Source organism: Barbus barbus, assembly GCF_936440315.1.
Source record: "Barbus barbus genome assembly, chromosome: 6".
Taxonomy (NCBI): domain Eukaryota; kingdom Metazoa; phylum Chordata; class Actinopteri; order Cypriniformes; family Cyprinidae; genus Barbus; species Barbus barbus.
Genome location: NC_136734.1, coordinates 24,476,063 through 24,502,019, shown reverse-complemented (window position 1 = coordinate 24,502,019; position 25,957 = coordinate 24,476,063). Strand labels below are relative to the sequence as shown.

Sequence of the window (25,957 nt, the reverse complement as noted above, 5' to 3'; positions counted from 1 at the left end):
TGTAGTATCGTTGTTTCCGCCACCATGTCGTGGAGACGCGGTGTATTTCATTGTGAAAGCGAAAGTACTTTGTCTGGCCTTCCAGATGAGTACACAACTAAAAATCAGTGGTTAAGTTATATTTACAACTAGGGATGGGTATCGTTAAGGTTTTAACGGTATTACTACTCTTATCGATACTGCTTATCGATCCGGTACTTTAACGGTATTCTTATCGGTACTTTTTGTTTTACTTTGTTTCTTTGTTCATATTCTTACAGTATCTTATCTTATGTATATAAAACACTAAAAATGCCTGCACTTCATCAATTTGTAAATGCACCAGTGTGCAGGTATTTTTAGTGTTTTATATACATAAGATACAGTAACAACATGAACAAAGAAACAAACTGACAAATACAATAAAACAAACACACAAACGAAATGAAATAAACAGTGCTTTCATTTTTCCATGAAGGTCTACTAATATTAATGTTCAGGTAAGTAATAGTTACAAAAGTAATCAAATGTAAATGAGCACTGCATAGTTTTCACTGTATGTACTGATAGATTCATGCTTAAAGCTATAACGTTGTTCAGATTAAGAGCTGTGGGTGATTTTCTCTTTGCATTTTGTTCTTTGATTAACATTGATGGCTCAAGCTCCAGTCTGACACTTTAAGACAATATACTGACACGCATCGGATTTTCTCCCAACTGTTCTCGTCCACTTAAAACATAAAAGTGAAGACTCTCATAACCGGCCATTTTGACACATTGTGTGTGTATTTTTTGGCATATTTTTGTGTGTTATTTCGACGTGCCCGAAGCTCAAAGTGTGCTTGTCCGTTTTGGAGCACGCCGCCGCGCAGGCACACGCGCGCACACACATTTCAGCCTGGGGAACAGCAGATTGTACTTTCAACGTTTTACTATCAAATATGTCCTGCAATGTAGCAACAGTAAAGATGGCATTTTATAACAATCACTGATTGAGCTGATTCAGATGTTAAGTTTTGATTCGGAGGAACGAATCCGCGCCGCTATGAAGGGAAGGGAGTTGTGCTAGAAGAAATGCGGCTATAATCCTTGGAAGCCAAAATCGAAAAAAAATAAATAAATACTTAGCTTAATATAACAGCCACAGGCCTAAAGTGTGAGCAGATGTTTGAATAGTTGGTTCTCTCTTCTATCGTAATTAAACAGGACATTCATGTTGCGTGTGCTGAAGCTCCGCGTGAGTGCGATCTGGCTTCTGAATTGCGCATAGCAAAAATGCATCATAGACAAATGTTTGAATATTATTGCACATAAAAACAGCTGGCGACATATATATATATATATATATATATATATATATATATATATATATATAGAGAGAGAGAGAGAGAAAGAGAGAAACAATAAATGTGTGTGTTTTCTTAATTTCTCCAATACCGACAGAAGTACCGATAACGTCAGAGCTTATCGATACTCCGGTCTTTCATAATTTAGCCCCGAGACCGATTTAATACCGAGTTTCGGTACCCATCCCTATTTACAACACTGTTCCAGAACAGTACAACCCAAATATTAGACTGTGTGCAGCGCATTTTACTGTTTCCTGAACCTGGGAAAGAGTAGCCTACAATGTGAACACTATGAATGGCTGTGATGTGAACACTATAAAGTGGGGCAATTCCAACGTCGCAAGGACAGTCTGGTGCTTCTGACTCACATACGTTTCGATATTTAAAGAATTTGATACTGACTATTCAAACGCGAGTTTTGAGCAGTGTAGAGTAGTGCTTGTTTGGTGCTTTCACAAATGCAGACATGGTAATGTTTACGTGGTGCGGTGCGGCACAACGTGTAAAAAGAACTTATGAGTCATTATTATCAGTAATTATGTCCTCACTGAATGCAACAAATGCCTCGTTTATAATGGGTTTTATTGTTTTAGTCTCATCGTGCCGGCCCGGGACACGGCATCACAACATGGTAAGGGCCGTAACATTTCCGTCACACGCTTGAAGTATTCAGCCAATTGCAACGCACCGGATAGGTGGCCAATCAGAGCACACTCGCTTCTCAGAACGATGAGCTTTGTAAAAATCTGCGTGTTTCAGAAAGGCAGAGAATAGAGGAGCAACGATAATGTACAGTATGTGGAAAATAATGTGTTTTTTTAACGTCGAACCACGTAAACACATTGCATTACACCAAATACACAAAATAATGTTCTTTTTAGCAACATCATATGACCCCTTTAATGCTGATCAAAAAAAAGAGAGAGAGAGAGAGAATCACTCAGTTTTGTAGCTTTTACAATGACTAATCTATATTTAATTTATATAGTGAAGAATATGACTATTCAATTTCTGTACTTGAACACGAACCCAAAACCTAAAGCATTGCTTAATTTGTATCTTTGTTCTATTTATTCTATTTATTGTAATTTGCTCATTTGTTATTATTTACCACCTATTCAAATTTATATTTAAGTTAAGTTATAAATTGGAATTAAGAATTTTTTAATTTAACTGATATTTCAAATTTTGATATTTATTTGAATACAAGATAACAGGGGTCAAAAACAATAAATAACAACAACCATTTTATTTTTTTGTGGCAGGGCCAGTGAAAATGTTGGCAGGGCAAATTTAAATTTGAACCACTGGCCCGACCAGGGCTGCGTTTCCCAAAAGCATCATAAGCCTATGTATGTCGTAGAACCATTACCACCAGTGGAGCTACGATCAACTTATTGATCTAGTATTTTAGGTTTAGTAAATGTGTTTTCTGAAAATGGTTTGTGTTTCAGCCAAATGGTACATTTGTACCCCAAAAATAAAAAGTAAATTTTTTAAATATTTATGATTTTAATTATTTACCCATCTATATTTATAAATATATAGTCATCTATAATTATAAACCCTTAAGTAGTGACATGTTTTTTTTTTTTTAAGTTGAATGTGGTGATGGCTTTTTCATTTTAATGTTTTTAAAAAAGTATTTGTTTGCTTCATTTTCATTCTATTTATTATAATAATTAATAATATATATAATTCTTTTTTTTTTTTTTTTTTTTTGCTATCGTAATTTTCAGGCACGAGTCATCCACTTAATGTTTTTTTCTTGGCAGTTCTTTTATGTCATTGTCATTTTTCTAGTGTAGTCCCAACCTGTGATTTCTAATTCTTCATTTATCATATTAGGAGCCATTTAATCTGAAAGCATGACTCCTATCAGCATTTCTTTTTCATGTAAAGAAAATGTTTGGGAGTGGGCGCCATCCATCATACAAACACCCAACACTTTTGTCACATGAATTGTGTTCAAACGATATTCTTTAGCCCATTTATGGGGACAAATTGAATAACTGAATTAACCCAGAGTTGGATTAATTCCCTAGAAGCTTGCTTATCTATCATGATTAGATGTCACATTTTTATAGGTAATGGGAGACAGGTGGAATGTTATGTTGTAAAACCTGGTTTCATAAGAGCTTATGATATGTTAGCATGGGTCGTAATTAATTCTGAGGGAGCGGCGAGAAATGACATGTGAAAGAGGTCTGTTTTATTGCTAATTACAACAGGAGACATCAGACAGGATATCTCTCATGATAAAAGATTAACAGCGATAATAATATGATTTAGCCAAACGACTTCATGTATGACTGAATCTGAATTTTATAGGACCAGAGGGCATGTGGCTTTGAAGAAACAAAAATTAAGAGAAAGCTTGTAATAATATGGCTGAGTCATCGTGTAACAACTAAAGGCAACACAAGAAAAAAGAAAATAGTACATGAGTAGGAGAGGTGTGTATTCTTCAGTAACCTTTAACCTTTCCAGACACACCCATTTCATACATGTGCGTGCAAACGGAAAGCTCTTTTGTAAACTTATATTGTAAATGACTTAAAAAGTGAAAGTGTGTCCTGTATCAATAAACGTGCAATGTTTGGGTTTTTTTCTTATGACGTTAACTTGGGCTCACAGCATAATTTGCATCAAGTCATTGTAGACACTGGTGTCAGAGGTGCAGGTATTCCTATCCTAGCTATTAGCATACCCTAACCTCTGCCTGATGTTTGACTAGTGGTGTAAAGTCTATTCCATGTTGCTTTTTATTAAACAGTCCTGTAAGACAAACCTGACCGACACATAAAAGCGACCACACAGCGACCATCACAATTAGTTTTGTTTTTACATATAATTTAAGGACAGATCAATCTCATTTAGTTAACGGTGTGACACAACTAAGGTCGCTAATACTACTGTAGATACTGAGTTAAAGCTATGTCAGTTTAAGGTTGTGCTGTCAAAATGCCATATTCGTTAATATGATATCACAGTAATGAACATAATATTGTTACATATTACTAATTCTATACTATACTAATATATATATTAGTGTTGTCAAAAATATCGATATTTCGATAAATATCGATACTGAAATATCTGAACGGTACCAATATTAATTTCCCGAAGTATCGATACACCGATACTAGCCGAGCTGTCACTTTCACTTCTCTCCAAAGGCGCGTGGACAAGCACCACACGTGACCGCACTCGTCTCCTTCGCTCTGGTTAAATAGCAAAAGTGAAGTGAATAGAAAGATGACCTCGGTCATGTCCAGGTGCGGGTGAATCCGTGCGATGCTGATCGGTCACACACTGCTCTCTGGAACGGGAGAGAGAGAGAACGTTAGTCTGCTGTCTCATGGAGAGCCTTGTCCCCCTTCGTCTGGGAGCACCTGCCCCCCAACTTAGAATTAGGTTAGAATTATGTTGAGGGGACTACACCAGATCTTGTTGCCGATCTACTAAAATCTTCTTTTCAAGGCGTTCTTTTGCAGACAAAAGAGAATTAGTGAGAAAGGAAGACCTACACCCAAAGTGAATTGGCTAACAAAGGCCAGCAAAGGTTTTATGCATCATTTCACTATGAGTGCTATCAGTGGCTAATAGCTAGCACCGAGCACAAGTTATTTTGTTGGCTGTGTTTACTTTTAAATCCGAGTAAAGTGGCATGGAATGACAGACCCATGGACTTTATTACAAGTGACAGGAGAGTGCTTTATTATTTGATGAGTATTGTCTCATGCACATTGTTATGGAGGTGTAGGTGGTGTGTTGATAATACTGTGGTGTGGTGTGTGGATGTCCAGAGTTTGTACAGTTTTGCTGCTTTGGGCGCGTCGTCATTTTAGAGTGACATGAATGTGCATAGTGACCCGTGTATTGGCGGATTACTTTTACTGACCATGTAAGGAAATTTACTCTGCATTTAACCCACCCCAATCTAGCCTACTATTAAAATAGTTGATCAGCCGTCATTGTTTGTTGAGAGCCTGTGTGCAGCATAATATGTGCATTATGTGCATATAGCTGTGTTAGTTGTAACAGAGATGTGTAAGATGTTTACGGTTGAAGTTGAGCTTTATTGTCATTCCGCTAAATGGGGGGACATACAGACATACAGACATACAAAATGTCGTGCCTCGCAGGACCACGGTGCTACATAAATACAGACATACAACAATGAAGTAAAAAAACACTATAAACCTATACACAACTAACCTTGCTTACTGAAGGCCCTGACTAAAACCCCACAGTATGCCACTGCTACTAGGTACTTATACTATATTGACTGGGTTAAATAGAATTACTAAAAAGAGACTAAAATGCCATTTTCATTGATTAAAACTAGACTAAATGTCATCAGTTTTCGTCGACTAAAACTAGACGAAAATAGTCATGGATAATAAGACTAAAATAAGACTAAAATGCTCAGACTTTTAGTTCACTGAAACTTGACTAAACTAAAAAGAGTATGAACGTGACTAAAACTAATAAAAACTAAAATGACAGCTTCACACAAAGACTAGACTAAAACTAAAATTAAAACAGGCCGCCAAAAACAACACTACGTATATATAATCTATAATCTATATATATTTTCTAATAAATATGTGTTTGTGTAACATATGTAACATTATTATGTTGAAGTTTTAGCTTTTTTATTTTTGTGAAAATTTTATTTTGGTAAAATGTACTTATCTCTTTCTCTCATGTTTTAATTTTAGTCTGCTTTCTGTAGCCAAATGCTGTGAGAAAGATCTAATGAATAATGCTTCTTCTGTAGTCAAGGTACGTAGGCCTTTGGAGAGTCTAGGGAGTCAGATAAAATGTTTCCAATTCAAAATATTTACAAAATACTAAATATTTCTAAGCATATTTTGGGATGTTGAGAAAGGCAAAGGTGGATGAAGATGTATTGAAAGTGGTAAAAGAGTAGACAGCCTTATGATAATCTATTCATTTGTTTATGCAATCAGTTTTTAAAGTATTTGTTCAGGGATAAATGATTAGATTTACTAAATAAATGCTCTGTATTTTAGAGCTCACTTTTGTAGCTCTCTGAGGTATATGTTAAGAAAGGCTACCGTAGATCGCAAACATAGACAAATAAATGTTGTGCCCTGATTTAATCTTGTAGGTGAATTTCCACTAGGGATGTCAATTTTCGATCATTTCCACAATCGATCGAATTTTGGATTCATGCCGTTCAAGCGCATGCATACATTTAGATCAAGCTGTATGCGGCTTTTTGTTCCGTTTTGCCAGATGGTCACAAATTTAATATTATTTGTTTCTTTTCCCAAATCCTCACTGTCTCACCCTCTAGGTTCGCAGGTTTATTTTATTGTTTTATTGTTGTTTTAATCAATGTTTTCGCATCTCTGGTAAACATGTGGGGGGAAATGACAGATTCCGTGGCCATGAATTAAGAATTCGTTACATAAACTGCTCCCGCATTTAAATTCATGTGTTTTCTAGGGAACAAATGAATGAAAACTGGATAGTGGCCACAAATTAATATGTCGTATGAACGAATTAACAAGTTGTATGAATGCATAGTAGCTATCTGTCCTGCTCGCGTGCGTGCGCAGCCCTGTCAAAGCGAAGTGCCCGATATGCAACAATTATCTAGGGAAATTATAATTGAACATGACTTATTACTGCATTTCAATACAAAAGAACTTGGATAACATTTAAAAGCGTAGTTTGTACATTAGTAAATTATTTTAGGGACCCAGCCCTTCACCGTCACTCACAGACGTTTGTATGTTAATTTTGCGCATGAGCCGCACGCTCCCCAAAATTAAACTGCTTAATCGACCATCGATAGCTTTTATCGATTACATCGCTTATCGACAATTAATCTTTTGTTGATTAATCGTTGACATCCTTAATTTCCACCATCAGATAGATAGATAGATAGATAGATAGATAGATAGATAGATAGATAGATAGATAGATAGATAGATAGATAGATAGATAGATAGATAGATAGATAGACAAAACTAAAACCTTGGTGTGTAAAGTGTAAACTTAATGTGTCAGAATTGCTGTCCTTCCTAATAGGCTAGTCATAAATTAGATTAGATGCCTCTAATCTGATCAATTTTGACAAATCCAGCAATTAGTTCTTCCTCAGAAGCACTTATTTTATCAGTTCGGTACCTAGTAATTGTATCTTGGTTTCCAGGAGGATTGATAAAACCGATGTGTTCATAAAGCCAGTAAATCAGATTAGAGTTTGCCAGATCATGCAAGCTTTCCAATTTTGTGTGTATAATCCATCAGACATTCATTAAACGGCCTCTGCAGCTGTAACTAGCACACATTCCACTCTCATCACCATATCGAAACATACACCTCTTTATTTTACATATTTACAACACAAGGCTAAAAGATACAGCACAAAAGGCCTGTAAAACTTTGTAATATTTCAAAAGCATCTTTTATTGCTTTATATAGTTAATGAGTAATCAAGAATGCAATGTACAGTTGGGTCAAATGGTACATACTAGATTCTGATTTTATTCTGCATAATAAAGCTTTATCAGTTGCTCCTTGGTCATCACTATAGAGTTTATGGTCTTATCACTTTTAATAGTCTTATGAAAAATCCAACAATCAGCCCTGTCTGATACTGTATGTGTAAGCTGATAAATCAGATAGGTAGCAGCTGTAAGTTCAGGCCCTTACATTCTCTGTACATCCTCTCAAAGGTCAGGTTGGAAATAGACATAAAGCCACGGACTGTAATCCGGGACCAGTTTACTGCCACGAGAAATGACAAAGCTTTGATGGATGGATACATGCTTTTACACTAAATTATTGATGGAAAACAAACATGCAGAAACCCTCCTGGTCAGACGATGTATAATTCATAAGGCTCTGCTTTAGCGACTATGAAGATTTGCTGTGTTTTTGACTTATAATTAAAGAGTGAAATGTGAGTGCTGAGCAGTTTTCCGCCTAATCCCTTAATTGCACTATGGGGGGTTGCCATTAAAGTGTCTTAAATTCTGTCAAACAACCCACATTCCCTTTTTTCTTTCTTTTACCCCTACATGAATGAGGTCAAACTGTGGTTCTAGCACCACAGTGAATTTCATTCATTTCAAAGGTAAAATTATCAGAAGCAGATGTGATGAAGTAGCAGATGCAAAGACTGAAAAAGGGTCTTATTCAGTTGCCTTTTTACATCCGATAATCTCTGTGGAACTTGAGGTCAGGCAGAGCAGCTTCAGGCGTCTTTTGCAATCTTATAGAAAAAGCTTTAGTTCTCAGATCACACAGTAAAGCACAATGGTGAAGGACGGTTGATGGACCATCCCCACATTCTCCCCTGTGGCACTTCACCATCCTAATAAAAGCAGAAGCAGCGGTTGATTTCTGAGCCAGGATTGCGTGATATGACGGCTTATACTGACCAGTCCAAACATGTGAATGTGAATAGGTCATTTTATTTTATATATATATATATATATGTATGTATGTATGTATGTATGTATGTATGTATGTTAGGGTTGTCAGTTTAACATGTTAAAAAAACGTGATTAAAATATTTTAATGCAGTTAACGCACTGGCCCCGCCCCCAGACCTGTACATCATCTTACATTTCAAATAGTTGAGTGTTGACAAATATGATGCAGGGCAACAACTTCATAAATGCAGTTATGCCATAAAATTCAAGATATTGGTGCAAAAAATGACCCTGTATGAGTTTTGTCTCATACAGGGGCATTTTATATTTATATATATCACATATCACACGATATCACACAAGCAGCAAGAGCAATATCACACGAGGGCTGATTTTGTCCCAATCTATTACGAGCTTAAATGTGATTTTATACAACAGTGCAGTAAATAAGAACTTGATGTTGTGTTATATTTTAAACAAAAAATTGTTTTTGCTCAATTTAGCAGAGAACATATCATCTTTAAAGTCACAGCAATTTTTGTGTCTCCAAGCAACACAGCGGTGTTTAGTTTCTGAATGAATCCGTGTTTTGAACAAATCGTGTGAAACAATTATTCAAAGGCCCATTTATAAAGAGAGCCCTTTACTTTATTCCTGAATGAATCAGCCATTTGAATGTATGAATGACTCATAAAGACATTTACCGCCACCTGCTGGCAGATTTAGTTTGTTATTTAGAGTATAATTTCATTAAAGCTGCAGTCCGCAAGTTTTGCCTCTTTGTCGCCATCTCTGTTTGAAAACCTGGAATTGCAGTTACTTGCGGAATTATCTTCATTGCTTCAGTGCGGATGAATCTAATGTTTTGAGGAGTATGTGTAGCTGTCAGTCACCACACCGGTATGAATCCTGTACTTAGTAATCACCGATTCTAGCCTACGTCTTGGAATATATGGCCCAAATAAGAATTTTCACCGTATATTGTCATCTTAACCCCCTGGGGTCTGAGGGTGTTTTGGGGGCCTGGAGAAGTTGCGACATGCCCTGACATTTGTGCTTTTTTCAGTTGCTTATAAAAATATAAATGGCTAAAGTCTAATAACACTGTAAACAGCACAAACTGGGCTACAATAATATGTTAGCAGCATTTATGTACATGATTGTGTTTTTGAGAAAGCAACGTTTATGCGTGGTTAGTGAAAAACTTAAATTTTTAAGTCACTGAAATAAGACCATAAAACACATACAGAACAATTGTTCACAAGACTTTTGAGAACTGGATCTTGTAGCCTAGAATTTTTACTTCAAAATTATGTGAATATCATCTTGTTTATTTGCTCACAGAAAACAATATATTGATTAAAAAATTTTAAGACATGTTTTGTGATTGAAAGCCTATATGCGAGGGAGTGGCAATGGCCTTGAATATTAAGTGATTTTCACCTGAGAGACAAAGGGCCCTCCCCTAATGGCCCCATAATGGCCCATCAGTGTGACTGTGACTTTGAGGCAGGTAAGAGAGAATGTGAGGAGATTGAAAAAAATGGGTCTTTAAAATTATTTGTATTTTATTTACAACACAGTATAATCAAAACATACATAATGAAGGTCAAAAAGACACATTATTGTGCACACTGATCTAACCACCGAGATGTGAAAAGACTTTGAGTCATTCCTGCAACAGATTCTGTTCAACAAGTGAAACAAGTAAATCATACCTGATATTTACGTGTTATTTAAGTGTTTCTGCTACTTTCCATGGATTCAAGAAGAAAAAAACATAATCAGTAGTCAAGGATCTTGTTTTACCATAGAATATCAGTGTAATTGAACATCTGACGGTGGTACAGCGCTCTCAGAGGAAAACAGTTTCTTTTTTGGTCTGAGAAATTCAGCTTATCATCAATCACAACTCCAAGGTTTCTGGCTGTTTTTGAAGGAGTTATGGTAGATGAGCCTAAATGGAAGGCGAGATTGTGATGAAGCGGTGGGTTAGCTGAAACTACAAGCAGTTCTGTCTTAGCTAGGTTGAGTTGAAGGTGATGGTCCATCATCCAGCAAGAAATGTCTGTTAGACACGCTGAGATGCGAGCAGCTATCATCGGATCATCAGGATGGAATGAGAGGTAGAGTTGAGTGTCATCAGCATAGCAATGATATGAAAAGCCATGTTTCTGAATGACAGAACCTAGTGATGCCATGTAGACAGAAAAAAGAAGTGGTCCAAGAACTGAGCCCTAAGGCACCCCATTAGCTAGATGTTGCGACTTGGATACTTCACCTCTCCAAGATACTTTGAAGGACCTATCAGAGAGGTAAGATTCAAACCACTGGAGTGCGGTTCCTGAGATGCCCTTTCTTAATAGGGTTGACAAGAGGATCTGATGGTTGACCGTATCAAAAGCAGCAGACAGATCCAGCAAGATAAGTAATGAAGATTTAGAAGCCGCTCTTGCAAGTCTTAGGGCTTCAACAACAGAAAGCAAGGCAGTTTCGGTCGAATGTCCACTTCTGAAGCCAGATTGGTTACTGTCCAGGAGGTTGTTCTGTGTGAGAAAGACAGAGACTTGGTTGAACACAACTCGTTCAAGTGTTTTTGCAATGAAAGGAAGAAGGGAAAACGGTCTATAGTTGGGTTGGGTTAAGAGTTGGGTTAAGAGTGGGTTTTTTAAGAAGTGGAGTTATACAAGCCTGTTTAAATGCTGAGGGAAAAATTCCAGTGTGAAGGGATGTGTTAACGATGTGAGTGAGTGCAGGTACAACTGCAGGAGAAATGGCTTGAAGGAGATGAGATGGAATAGGATCAAGCGGACAGGTAGTAGGATGACTGGAAAGGATGAGTTTAGAGACTTCTGCCTCAGAGAGTGAAGAGAAGGATGTGAATGAGTGTATGTTTGCTGGTGAGATGTGTTTGATAGATTGTGGTGTGAAAAATTGTGCAGTGAGGGTAATAGGTAATAGTAACCGAATGTGATTCAAAGGAGCTGTTGATACTCAGAGTATATCTCTATATATCAGGAGCATCTGTATATATATATATATATATATATATATATAGGTTTTGTAGCCATAGACTCACGCATGCTTTGTATTATCGAGAAAAAAAAAGACATTTTTATTTTTGAGAAACTAATTATTATTGTTTAGCATGTTATTAAAATCTATTTTTGAACAGAGTAGGATATTAATAATAAATATGTTCTAAACATACTTAGACTCGTAGCATTCATCATGTTACAGTGTACACTCATATTACTTTTGTTTAATAAAGAGCATGAAAACATCATCGTGCCATAAGAAATTTAAATACAATGAATTGCCCATCACATTCAAAATGTTTTACTGGATTTCAAACATTTTAGTCAGGAAAAACCCAACTATGATTTTGTAGTCATATAGCCACCCTGAACATCATGTATGATTTTATAGTATAGAAGATATGATTCTGCAGTCATAGACTCACGCATGCTTTGTACTATAAAAGGATGTACTTTGTACTATAAAAAAGGATATTTTATGTCTAAGAACTAATTGTTATCGTTTAGCACGCTATTAAAATATATTTGTGAACAGATTATTGATGATAAACATGGTCTAAACATTCTTAGATGCGTAACATTCATCGTGTTGTAGTTTGGGAACAAGCCAACTAGTAATGTGTTCAAGTTTATGTCACAATAACACGTTAACTAATGCAAAAAGAAACATTACTTGCTCATCAGATCGATCTTCTCTTCTGGATGAAATATTGTTCTTCTTTTGAGGGAAATCCAGTGCGTCTTCTTCCAGAAACGAACAGTAGCCGCGATGAAGGATCTTCTTCACTCTGTTTATGTTTGGCATCTCCACGCGCATAGGGATGCAACGATTATAGATTTTGCTGGTACGATTATTGTCTGATGAATAATCACGGTTTTACGATTATGACGATTATTATGCATTTATTAATTTCCTAACATTTAATAATGTATAAAATCACATGAACACTCTTTAGATGTTAAAGTGTTATTTATTACTGGCTTTTGAAACAGAAATAACACAGTAACCAACAATACAGCACAAAATAATAATAAACAAACAACAAACAAAAGTCCATCTCTCCCATTAGATTTAAAAAAGGTGACCGCTGCTCTGCAAACATCCATGACAGTATTTCTCTTTTGAAAATAAGAAATGGAAATAGATCACAAAAGTATTTAATGTTTTCAGTTTGTACATTCTTTACATTTCTTTTGTACCTGGGGTAGAGAATTTGGAAACATTGTGAAAAACAAATCTTGTTGGCTTTTACTTATGAATAATACTACAACAGGAATAGTAAATAAATTTAATGAAGTATTATTAATATACAACTAATATTAACTTTATTTATCCCACAGGGGAAACTGTTACTAATGATGGAAATAAAGTGAAATATTATTGTAATCAACTGTCATCCATACGTATTCATTTTAATAATCTTTATAATAATTCATATGATTTTACATGTAGCCTGAAAAAATCATGTCTATTGTTTTGGTTTGTGAGATCGGAGATTCATTCAGGAGGACACAAACGTCTTGAGAATGCTGCCCGTGACTTTTATTAATTAAATAAATGAAATGGCCTACTGGAGAGACACAGACACAGGTAGGCTAATTCACACAGGCAACTGTCACTTCTCTCTCCTTCTCTCTCGAATAATTAATTCAAGTAGCTAAATATAATTAATTAATTCAAATAAATGTGATCTTACCGCACTATTTAATCTCTTTCTGATCTGAAGCGGGCAGAATGCTGAGCTAACGAGCCGTAGCTTCGCGTCAAGTGGTTCTTGCCTTCATGTCGTGCATTAAAATCATTCAATGTACAGCTAGCCGTGCATTATCCCATATGTATTCGCTCTTTAGCATTAGTTTTTTTACGGCAATATTTAAATGATTTCTTCGTGTACCCAAAATGGTCCCACACTTTCGACAGGCATTTCTCTGGTGGAAATAAAGCTTCGCTGTTTAGTCCCTCTGTCACTAATCTAATGCGTGTAGTAGCCTTCGTGTCTCTGATAAGCACGTAATTTTAAGCTGGTGCACCACTAGTGTGACTTTGTTTTCATTTTGCACAAGCTGCAACAGTTCAGCTCCGTGCAACAGAAACACTCGGTTTTGTGGAACCTTTATGATTAATTAACCGTGACGTTTTAAAGTGCGGTTAATCACGGAACCGGTTAATCGCTGCATCCCTACATGCGCATGCGGCTCACGTGGTTATTTACATATGAACGCGAGGGGGCGGGATCGCATTAGAAATAATGAGTTAGATGGGAAAGACTGAACATCGTGTTGGTTTCATACAGATTACTTCATCACAGAATATTTGTTTTCGATATGACTTAATTTGAAAGTAGACACTTCAAGCTTTCTATAGAGATAATTCTCATGTCTGTGTGTTCAGAATTCGCCGAGTTACAGTTCATTTTAGTGACGTGTTTCTAAAAGCAGTTCGCGGAGACGGAGAAGGCAGAGAGTGCACCCAGTTTGTTTTCTTTATTCTTCAAAAGCACAAAGTTTAGTTGTTATTATGAGTGTATACAAATAAAAGTAGACCCCTTACAGATTCGAATGGTGTATTGCTCTTATCTGTACGATCAAAAATGGCAGAGTAATTCAAGCTCATTTCTGCCTTATCAGGAAAATCTGCCACAAAACACGTATACGCGTTTGTCGACCCCAGGGGGTTAACAAGTAAATAACAAGTCTGCCACGTTTGTTCTGACCAACTGAGGAAAAAAGCATTACAATAAATCGTGCTACCAATGGTGATTAAATCTAACGATCGGTTAGCTCATATCATATCAAACTAGGGGTGGAATGATTCAACTTTTTCAGTCACGGTTTCTGTACGGTTCGGTATGTTTAGAGAAACACTATACTGTCAAATAACAATAAAGAAAATAAGAATAATCTAGCTAACTACAAGCAACAGCACAAATAAAAATACAATAGAGTAAAGATACAAATAAAATAATCAGTGATTTTCAGTTGTTGTTTTTTTTTAGGTAGGTCTATAGCATTAGTTTTTAGGTACAGAAATTGAATAAAGTAATCAAATGTAAAACAGCATTGCATATTTGATTGTATAAATTAAAGAGTAATCTTTATTAAAGTTAAAAAGCGATTCAATCAAGAGAAGTGAGTGATTTCTTTGTTGTTGCTGTTCGATTAATTTTAAGAAAGTGCTGTCACTTTAAGAGAATGCGCTGATCCAGTGGACTGATACAGTACGTTCAGCCGGCTATGTCTGCTATAGGATACTTACCAAGATGGGAATTTTGACAGAATTTTTGTGTGAATTTGTCCATTCAAACACAATACTTCAGAGAGAGCTATTAGCATAAATCTTATCACTGCGCGCGCGAGCTCGCGTCCACTGGCTCTTAAATGTTTGAACTGGTAAAGCTTACATGAGTTTAGTTTAAACACAGAAATCAACGTGTGCTGTTCAGGTCTCACCTGTGCGCGTGCTATCAGCACCTGGGTGATGACGGAATAAATGCTCATATTCCAGCATACGGCACTGGCATTGAATAAGAGTGAATGGTTTGTCCATGTTTTTTTTTCTTTTCATCAATGTTGTTGTAATGTACTGGGAAGCCAGAATGCGCATCCATTAACAGAAACATCCATTAGTCGAACCCTGTTTGTTTTACGTGTTATTTATAACAAACCATATTACACGTTATACTTTATTCTTAAATTATTAATGTTAACAAGATCAGCATTGCGTGACTATTGAGTATAGTGTGTATTAGCGTGTAGATTTCAATTTCTGTACATTCTAATCTAATTGTCATACCGTTCGAATTTCATGTTAAGAAATTCTTTTAACCCAAAAAGCAAACTATGCTCCCTTCGAACTGGTTGTAATCCCAGGCTATCTGTAATCAGAAGCACATTTATAACTGGAATATAATTACATTTCTTTCATATGTGTTTCATATAATCCTTTCTGGATTACAATCCACCATCAAAATTATTTTTTGACATTTCATTATTCTAGCTGCTGTGAGAAAATGCTAAACGATCCGTCGCCTGCAGGATCCTCACATGCCTTAACCTACTAGCCGGGACAACTATGTTTACAGACGTGACATAATGATGCAGTGCTATGCTCGAATTTCCTGCAAAAACCTACCCATACCACTCAAATTATATAAAACATTATTATAAGATAACCGTTGTGAATCGGGCTAAAGTAAGGCGATAGTTTTGAACACTGGCTGGTTATTTACTTGCTCAAATATTGAATTTGGATTGGAATTTTTAACCAAAAAAAGTTACGGACTGCAGCTTTAAAAAAAAAAAATAATAATAATAATTAAAGGGATAGTTCACCCCAAAAATTTGAATAATTTCATCATTTACTTAAACTCATGTCATTTCAAACCTTTCTTTTGTAGAACATAAGAGAAGGTATTTTGAAGACTGTTGGCCACAAAGCTGTTTTGGTTACCAGTGACTTTCATTGTATGAACAAAAAATACTGAGATGTTTCTCAATTTTCTTCTTTTATGTTCCAAAGTTTATGTTAGGCTGTGGTAGCCTAAATGTTTATGTAGAATCAAGTAAAGTATTTCTTTCTAAAGCTACAATTTGTAATGTGTACTTGATACTTTCTCATTTAAGACAAAAATACCTTTAAATAATCTTTTGTGGGTATTTTCAGTCAAATTTATTTAATGCCATTAATTAGATTAATTAATCGAAACATCCTGTAATATATATATATTATATATTTTTAAAAAAGTTGAAGTCGTGACGTATTGTCAAGTATGGTGACCCATACTCGAAATTGGTGCTCTGCGTTTAACCCATCCAAGTGCACACACACAGCAGTGAGTAGTGAACAAATGCACACACACACACACACACCATGAACACACACCCGGAGCAGTGGGCAGCCATGCTGCGGCGCCCGGGGAGCAGTTGGGGGTTCAGTGCCTTGCTCAAGGGCACCTCAGTCGTGGTATTGAGGGTGGAGAGAGCGCTGGACATTCACTCCCCCCACCTACAATTCCTGCCGGCCGGGGACTCGAACCCGCAACCTTTCGATTACGAGTCCGACTCTCTAACCATTAGGCCACGACTATATATATATATATATATATATATATTAGTGCTGGGCATTGATTAATCGCATCCAAAATTAAAGTTTTTGTGTATTTTTTTTATTCGTAGTGTATTTAAAGTTTTATAATGTATATATAGATACACACACATGCATGTATATATTTAAGAAAAATATGTTATGTTTATATATTAAATATATTTATATATAATATAAATTATGTGAACAAATAAATACATGTAAATATTTTCTAAATATACTGTATACTGTATTTGTGAGTCTTTATATATACATAATAAATATACACAGTACACAGACATATATTATGTTAACAAAAACTTTTATTTTGAATGTGAATAATCACGATTAATTGTTGCCCAGCACTAATATTTTTAATTATATACAAAATTAAATATATTTTATACTTATACAGTTTAAAAGATGAATAGATGTGGGGATACGTTGTAATATGTGACTTTGATCCACACATACTTCCAAGAGATAACTGTTCAGCTGATGGCAGACAGCCTCTCTAAATCAAGAGGACCTTTAAAAGATAAAGGACTGACTGAACCTAGTGTGAATGTTTTTGGTGGCCATGTTTGAACATGATTAATGTGTGATAGAACAGCAGACATCTCTCTGCTGAAGTCTTCTCTTAGAAATATATCTGCTGCTTTTTAGGAATCAGTTTGATTTAATAAAAAATACCTTACATCACAAATCTGTTACGGTTAGAGGATAATCAACAAGATAATTAACACAAAACAGGTGACAGAACTAAACGATGATTGCTAATTAACTAAACCAGAACAGGAACTACCAAATAAGGTCAAAACAGAACTGAAAGGAAACTAAACCGTGACAAAATCTTATGTGTCCATCAAGTATTTTACATAATACATTAGTGAAATACTTCAAAACTAAATTGGGTTCAAAATCATTTAATAATGATTTTTGTGAGCAGTATTTAGCTGTCACAAAAACAACGAGGAGCTCAATTATTTTGACCGTATTTAAACGGATCAGTTTACACTAAACGCCACCTAAGAAATTACACTCCATAATTTTATTTAGTCAAGAAATAACTTTCGAAATAACAAAAACTTAGTCAAGAACATTGTGATTAAGAGCAGAATTTATAATAAATGACATTTATAATAAGTTTTGTCATTATTGTAAATATTATAGCAATATTTGAAGTAAAATAAAAAACTTGTGTTGCTTTTGTTCAACACTTTTATTCATAATAATAATAACAATTATTGTAATTATGACCTGTTATTTTATTATAGACATAGAATAATAGTTAACAAAATATGAATTATTAATATTTATTCACTTTTGTTTTGTTTTAGTCTCTAATACAACCATGGCTATATGATGACGTTTTAATTTCAGCCAATACACAGATTTTTGAATTCCCACAGCAATGTTGTACACCGTGACACTATGACAGTCAGAATTAGTCTGGGCAAAGGTCCACGCTAATCGCAGAAGGGCCTTTCTCACACCTCCCACAGGGGCACCCTGTGCTGGCCCTGTAAAATAACACTTAGTTCTGCCAGTACATGCTCAACTCACTGCCACTTTATCCAGTCCGTCAGCTCAAGTACCCAGGCAAATCCCATTAGGAGGAATGGAAAAGACAAAGATCAGCTCTTCATATTAGCTTACACATCTCATTATGTCAGCTGAGCTCGCTGCAGAGCTGCACACTGTTGCGAGGATCAGGGTGTGTGTGTGTGTGCACGTGCGTGTGTGTGTGTGTATAATGGAATGGAAGCAGCACTGGCAGTCAGCCAGTTTGGACCAGTGCCAGCGTGACCAGTCGTGTTGTTCTCTAATTAACTCCTACTCCCTTGCGTCGGTGCTTCTCACACACTCACACTCACATTCAAACACACACAGGCACATTAAGCCCAGCAGTTTCCCAGGAGCTCTGGAACCCAGTGTGCACACACATATGTCCACACACACTATCACTGCCACACACAATGAAGAAGCTTCTTGTGATCGATTCTGTTGTCATGGGATTTTTTTCCTCTGGTATTGATGCTTGTTAATTAGTGGTTTGTTAGCACAGATGGTGATTGTTACCCTCCAAATTATTTATTCTACTTTTTGTTCTAATAATACATTAAAAAAAATATACAGCGCTCGCATTTTCTGAGCTTCAGTACTTCTAGTCTTAGTTTAACCTTACATGAGAGACAATGTACGGCTGGTCATTATCACAAAATACACCCTCACAGGGCAACCAGATCACCCTGAAGGGATTGTTTTGCAGTAATGACCATCTGACTGTATATTATCTTGCTTTTTACACAGCTATTTACTAAATGAATGAATAAATGGACATGAAATATTGATTTTAATTTAAAGTATTTTATAATGTGAGAATAAAAAGACTGCAGAGTGCTTTTAGAGCCATGAAACTAACCCAGTGTAGAAAGACAGTCAGTTACACCGTTTAGCATACTGCTTCTCAATCAAGGGCCTCAAGATTTTATCAAGATAACTTGATCAAATAAAAAACATGAAAACATGAAAATAAGATAAAACAACTAAAAAAATGTTTTTTCTTTGAAGTATATTTAAATAATTTATATAGTCTCATAACTCCTAAGGAATTTTATATTATTTTTATGAATATACATTTTTATAGTTATTTTATCTACAATATTTTATCAGGTAGAAATTGTAATACTCTACTGTAATAATCTACTTGTTGTGGGCACCAACAACTGGTTTAACAGCCCTTTATACAAAAATAGTTGACAGCAGAATGCCACGATTGGCCAACCAGAATGAGGTTATTTGAAAGAGTTGTTTTTGCAAAAATTATAATGAAAATATGCCCACAAATATAAGTTATTTTATTGCACCTTATTTCTAAATTATAATGCCTTGCATTTTTGTCTTTCATCTGTGCTGTTAGCCAGACTTTTGAATGAGTACACCCACGAGTATAACACCGGGTGTGTGCTATTTGCAAGGTCACAGAGGTTATGAGGTGTAGAACTAAAAGCATTTCCAAATTTTTAGGTCAACAGTCAGTCCCTCTGCTGTGCCTTCAGGTTTTTGTAGGAGCTCTAGACTGCCTGAAGTTCCACTTAAAGTGGGTTCATAGCCTATCCCCCTCTTCGTTGCTTTTGACAAAACGAGCGGTGTGTGTGTGTGTGTGTTTTCAGTCACAAAGAATGTCACCCATGTCGCTGGCCCACCTACCTGATTTGATAATTGTGAAACAATGTCTATAGCATGTCTCTTGGACACTGTTTGTATAGACACAAGAAAAGTGTATGTTTTATTTTTCTACTCCCAGTCTGAGAGTCAATGTCCTTTATTTGTTGGTCTGGTGTTGTTTTGAAAGAGCTGGTAAAAATGTCTTGATAGAAGGTTTCAGTCATGTGTGATAATTTATTGTATTGTGAAGAGCTCCCTCTACTGAAATCCTTGTGAGATACTTCTTTGAGCAATACAGGGATGCATTGAGATCTTAAAAACGTACAAAGGTTTCTGCTTTCGATGTGTTCTGAAAAATAATGTGTGAGTATGAAGAATGTTTTTCACAAAAAATGTTTATCATCACTCACTCATGCATACTTTTGCCCATACATGTTGAACCTGTAGTTGCTGAAGGTTGAGTCAGGGTGTGATTACAGTGTCGTAGAAGCCTTGGGGGTTTGACACTATAAGCAGCTTGTGTTATCTGAAACTATGAGGAATCGTTGAGACCCTTCATAATGATCACACACACATGTGCTCAGCTACTGAGCTTACTGAGTAAATCAGACAGGCTTACAAGTGACATAGATTTATGGCATGTAGGTTTGAATTAATAAACAGTTTAATTGAGGCTTTTAATATATATATATATCAGGGCTCGCAAAATTTCTAAATCCCTGGTAGCCCTTCGGACAGGTACTCTTCAGATTTTGGTAGCCCGAAAATTAATTTAACTAGCCCAAATAAAATAAAGACCATAAATGTCAAAAACATTTTCAATACACAAATATCAACGAATATCAAGGAAAGAGTTTTATTTGACTATTTACAAGGTATCTGCAGAATTCTTAATTTAAGGCAATTTGAAAAATTATTTCTTATACCATTTAACGTATTTAAAACTGTCTAAGGCCTTAAAAACTCTTCAGTTTAGTTGTATCAAATTTAAGGACCCGTGGGAGCAATGTTCCCTCTAATTTTTCTTCTTGCTGAGCAAAACTTTTCTCTATTGGGCGGACACTTCGGGCACCTGAGCAAAATCATTCTTTATACCAGAACTTTAATGTGCTATTTATATTTGATTTGACCCTTGATGTAACTAAATGATGCACATTTTAGGTTACCTGAGAAAACATTTTTACTGTACAATACACTGCAGTTCAAAAGTTTGGATCAATAAAGTTTTTTAAGTTTTTTAAGTTTTTTTTATGCTCATCAAGGCTGTATCTATTTGATAAAAAAATACTGAATATTATTTCATAAAATAATATTGTGAAATATTATTGCAATTTAAAATAAATGTTTTCTATTTTAATATACTTTAAAATTGTATTAATTCCTGTGAAGCAAAGCAGTATTTTCAGAGTCGCACGATCCTTTAGAAATCATTTTAATATGCTGATTTTTAATCAATGTTGGAAACAGTTGCACTGCTTTTTTATTTTATTTTATTTTTGTACTGTTTTTTTGGGACCTGTGATATTTAAAAAAAAAAAAAAAAAGGAAAAAAAAACAGCGTTTAGTCAAAATGGAGATTTTGTGTTACAGTATAAACTATTCAAAAGTTTGGGGTCAGAATTATTTTTCTTTCTTTTTTAAAGATACTTTAAAAAAGTTTAAAGAAATTTCAATAAACTTTATTCAGCTTTATTTATCAGGTTTATAATATAGCCCTAACATAATATATTATCAAAACAAACTATTTAAACTGATAGAATAGAATAGAATAGAATAGAATAGAATAGAATGCAAAACTTAAGCTGAGATCTGTAAGTTAAATATAAAAAAAAACCCGTGAACATATGAATTCTTCTATAGCTGTCTAAACATCATTATGAAGTACAGTTTGTACAATACTCTTGTGTGTGACTGTACATGTTTCAGAGTTTTGTTACCCATCCTCCGCTATTTCCAGCACTTAATCAAGCCACTCTTCTTTAATACATGAGGACGTTTTATTTCACATGTCATTGCATTTGCGTTGGCTCTCGTGTTGAGCGCACTTCCACCATTGAAGAATTGAGTTTCTACAGCGACTCATTTGGTGCACATCATTCTCTTTCTATGAAACCTGTAAACCGCATTCACTGGTTCTAACTCTGTCGTGACATCAGCTCTATAGCGGTTGCCCGAGCATTGCTATTCTTTCCCTTTTACTGCGGCATTCAATCAAATGGCTTCCCAACTCATTTTTGTGTGCGCGAGGCACATAATTTCTTCTGAGTTCAGCTTAGAGGGAACACTGCGTGGGAGCCCTGTATTTAAGGTAGCCCGTATAATATATATATTACATTTATCATTTTTATTAGTTAAGAAAAAAACCAGCTTAAATGGAATTACTAATGAGTAGTTACAGTGCAGTTTAAAAGTGTATATTTAGCCTTTTTCTAATTTAATACACAATGTGTATTGCACTTTATATCATTAACACAAGAAATGTTATTATGTAAAATTCATTATTTGGATTGTCTAAAACTACCCAGAAGGCTGGGTTGTACATAACCCAGCATGTTTTTTTTTTATTTATCAAATTCTCCAGCTGTAAGGAATGATTTGAAAACATCTGTTATTTGAGTAGTGACTAGGGTTGAGCGATGTCTACAAAATTGGCATTGGACGATGTCAACAGTGAAATATCGCGATGGACGATGACATGGGGGGCAGGGAGGGGGAGGGTGCCCAAAGCATGAATCCATATTCAGAAAGGCACGGAAAACAAATAACGATTGCTAACGGTTGCCTGTTACATTACAGTACATAAAATATCACTTACCACATAAACAGAGTAAGGAGCGATGGCTGAGGATGAAGGCAAATGATTTGCAGATCCTGAGCACCACTGACAAACATCTAATCCTGTACAATGTGTGGTAAGTACTTCTGCTCCATAGTATAAACAATCTCGAAATCGTGAAAGTGAAACTAAAAAGCCATCGTGCATTCAAAAGCAGTTTCAATGCCAGGCATAATAGCGGCTCCCTGATGTCCGCAATTTATTTACAGTACCCAATCAATGATGTAACTGCGAGAGAAAGTAGGCTATTGAAATATATTATTTCCTCCCATCTCGTATTTATTCCTTTTAGGGATTCCATAGTACACATCATTTTCTTACCGAACACGGTATTGGGATGCGGCGGATTGCAGGGGGTATGGGGGGGAGGTCACGATGCCAGCTCAACATTGTGATGTCTATCAGCCATCGACGATGGATGATGACATCGTCTATCAGCCCAACCCTAGTAGTGACCAAGAAATACTTGAGAATCTTATATTTCTTATCGTAATTCTTATCTTCTTATTCGTAACTTTTTAAAAATTTCTTTACTTTTTTTTTTAATGTTTTTAATCTTTCTGGGGGGGGGGGGGTTCAGATGACAATTAGATTTTAAATCGCAGCTTATCAGTGTAGTCACAGACCTTTGGACATGACTGTATGTAATTTAACAAAATAGATTATGCAAAATAATCAGTGATTTCAAATTGTGAATTATTCCAGTCACACCTAGATTTAGATTCATGGGAGTCTTGTGAGACTACATGCATCAGTGTTCTGCATTCCTGCAGTAATAATGCTGGGAATAGAACTAATATGAGCATAATGGACCACTCAGAGGTGAAGCAGAGCTCTAATGTATTTTCCATCTGTTAATATTTAATGCAATGTTGTAGACGTCATTACACTTTTGACTTAATTACCCCTTTACTGGTCACCCTAGCTTAGTGATGACCTCTGCAACTGACAGTGTCACAATTACATCACCTCTCAATGAATCTTAATGAATCACTAATTTACTGTTATGGCTACCGGCACTTCAACTGAAGTGGGCAGAGTGTTGGATAGATAATATAGTGGGCAGTGTATTTAAGATGAGAAAAACGAGGGATGCTGTTTTAAATGTTTCTTTTAAATTTGAAAAAAAAATCAAATCAGTTTTTAGTATTTAGAAATATTTAACACAATTTAAATTGATATAACACATCCCACATTTATCACAGAATGTTTTGTTTTCTGACTTATGCAATGTCTATATTTAAATCTGCATACGTTAAGAGAAGCAGGATTCTCGTGATACACATTGTGTCTTGTTCTTCAGGGTTTGCCAGGCAGCTGATCATATCTCATAGCTTGTGCATCAATATCTGCACAAACACATTAAACCCACACATATGGACCACCACTTAGCAAGGGTAGATTCATTTAAATGAACTTTGATTCAAATGTCAGCTTTGTTGCCATACGTCATGAAAGTATGAAGCATCCAGACTTTGTCAGATATCATCTATGCAGGTGACTTGACAGGCTTTATTGCATTTCAGAGCTTCATTCCCGATTAGAGATTTTCTTCGCTTGTCATATTTCGAACAGAATGTGTTTTATTTGTGCCGTACGCCTTGGAAATGTCACACATGGGTAAAAGCCTGTTGTGTCTTATTCACATTTTAATCCCACTGTACCTTTTTCTGAGGCATTGATTGCATTGGTCCTTTAATATTGGTGACAGCTAATACACTCCTAAATGATCGGTTATTATCTCCGGGGCCTTGTTCCATGTGCCCTGCTGTTTCCAAAGGTCATCTCTCTGTCTTCCTGTATCGACCTGCTCGCCTGTTAACGTAGCCTAAGACTTATTGAAAGTGAAGGTTGAGGAGCATATTTCCATCAGGTTGCAGTCTTCTCCTTCACGAGACAGCTTTTAAAAGGCTCTTTTGAGCATGTCCATTCAGAGAGAGGGGACAGGATGAGAAAACATAATGGATATGCCAATAAATGGAAAAGCGCCCTTCAAATGCATGTGGTTTTTCCACTGGTGTGAGTGTATCAGCATCCAGCCTTAATATGATATATTTAACGATAGAAGAGGAGGGCAGTATATGCTTCACACTTAAAGCAAAATCCTCAAAATACTAACAAAGCATCTTCTGCTCGTTTTACAGCTGTACGAACTGGACGATGATGAGAAAAGGAAGGAGTTTCTCGATGATCTCTTCAGTTTCATGCAAAAAAGAGGTGAGTCTTGTTATGTGCAGCTATCCAGATTGCAGATGTCAGAAGCAGCACACTCCCTTTCACACCCACATTGCAAAACCATATGGTGCTTTTAAATTAATAATTATAAGGCTTGTTGGTGATATTTTGGACACATTCCTCGCAAAATTATATTTACTCTTCTTGATAGAAAACGAAATAATTTTCTTAACGAGTAAATACAAGGTATTTTTTAAGAATATAACAAGGGACTTCTTTTATAGGAACAATTAAAATAAGTAGGTTTGATTATACTTGTGTGCCACCTGTGTTTGAAAACAAAGCATCATAAATGTCTAACCACCCATCTGCAGACTTGCCAACAATAGAAATGCAGGGTTTATTGTTTTAGTAAAGGCTGCGAATGTGTAGATACTATTGTGATAGGCTTTTTCAGATTTCCTGCTTGAACCGTCCATTTCTCTGAAGTGTTGCTGCCACTGTGGCGTGTTTCTACCCCTGATGCTATCTGAAACAACGGCTTCTGCTGTTTGTTTTATAATTACTCTCAGATTATGTGAAAACATCCCTAAGGGGATGACCTTGCCACGGTAGGGAAGCCAGCATCCTGGTATTATGTTAGCTGGCCGTGGCATAATGAATTTCATGCTTTATTGAGGAGGGAGGTCCTCATCATCTGAGGAGTTTTTCCCACCGAGGTGTTTTAGCAGACATTAGCCTTCAATATTTTATAGAGGAAATAGAGGGACTTTAATGGCCTTGCATAATATGAGGAAGTTTGCAGCCTTTGATGACTTTCCAAGACAGGACAGAGCTATTTTAAGTGCACAGGACTGTTTTTGTTGTTTTGTGTGGCTCTGTTTTGGTAATATGGTTTATTTTCA

At 35.9% G+C, this 25,957-nt stretch overlaps 1 protein-coding gene across 1 annotated transcript in view; it reads left to right on the top strand.

Moving 5' to 3' along the window:
• Positions 1-25,957, top strand: part of LOC306871824 (AT-rich interactive domain-containing protein 3A-like) — an 87,248-nt gene that overhangs the window by 35,270 nt on the left and 26,021 nt on the right. Inside the window, exon 3 of the mRNA XM_079419997.1 lies at positions 25,022-25,094. Coding sequence (XP_079276123.1) covers positions 25,022-25,094 — 73 coding nt within the window. The remainder of the gene's footprint in view (positions 1-25,021; positions 25,095-25,957) is intronic.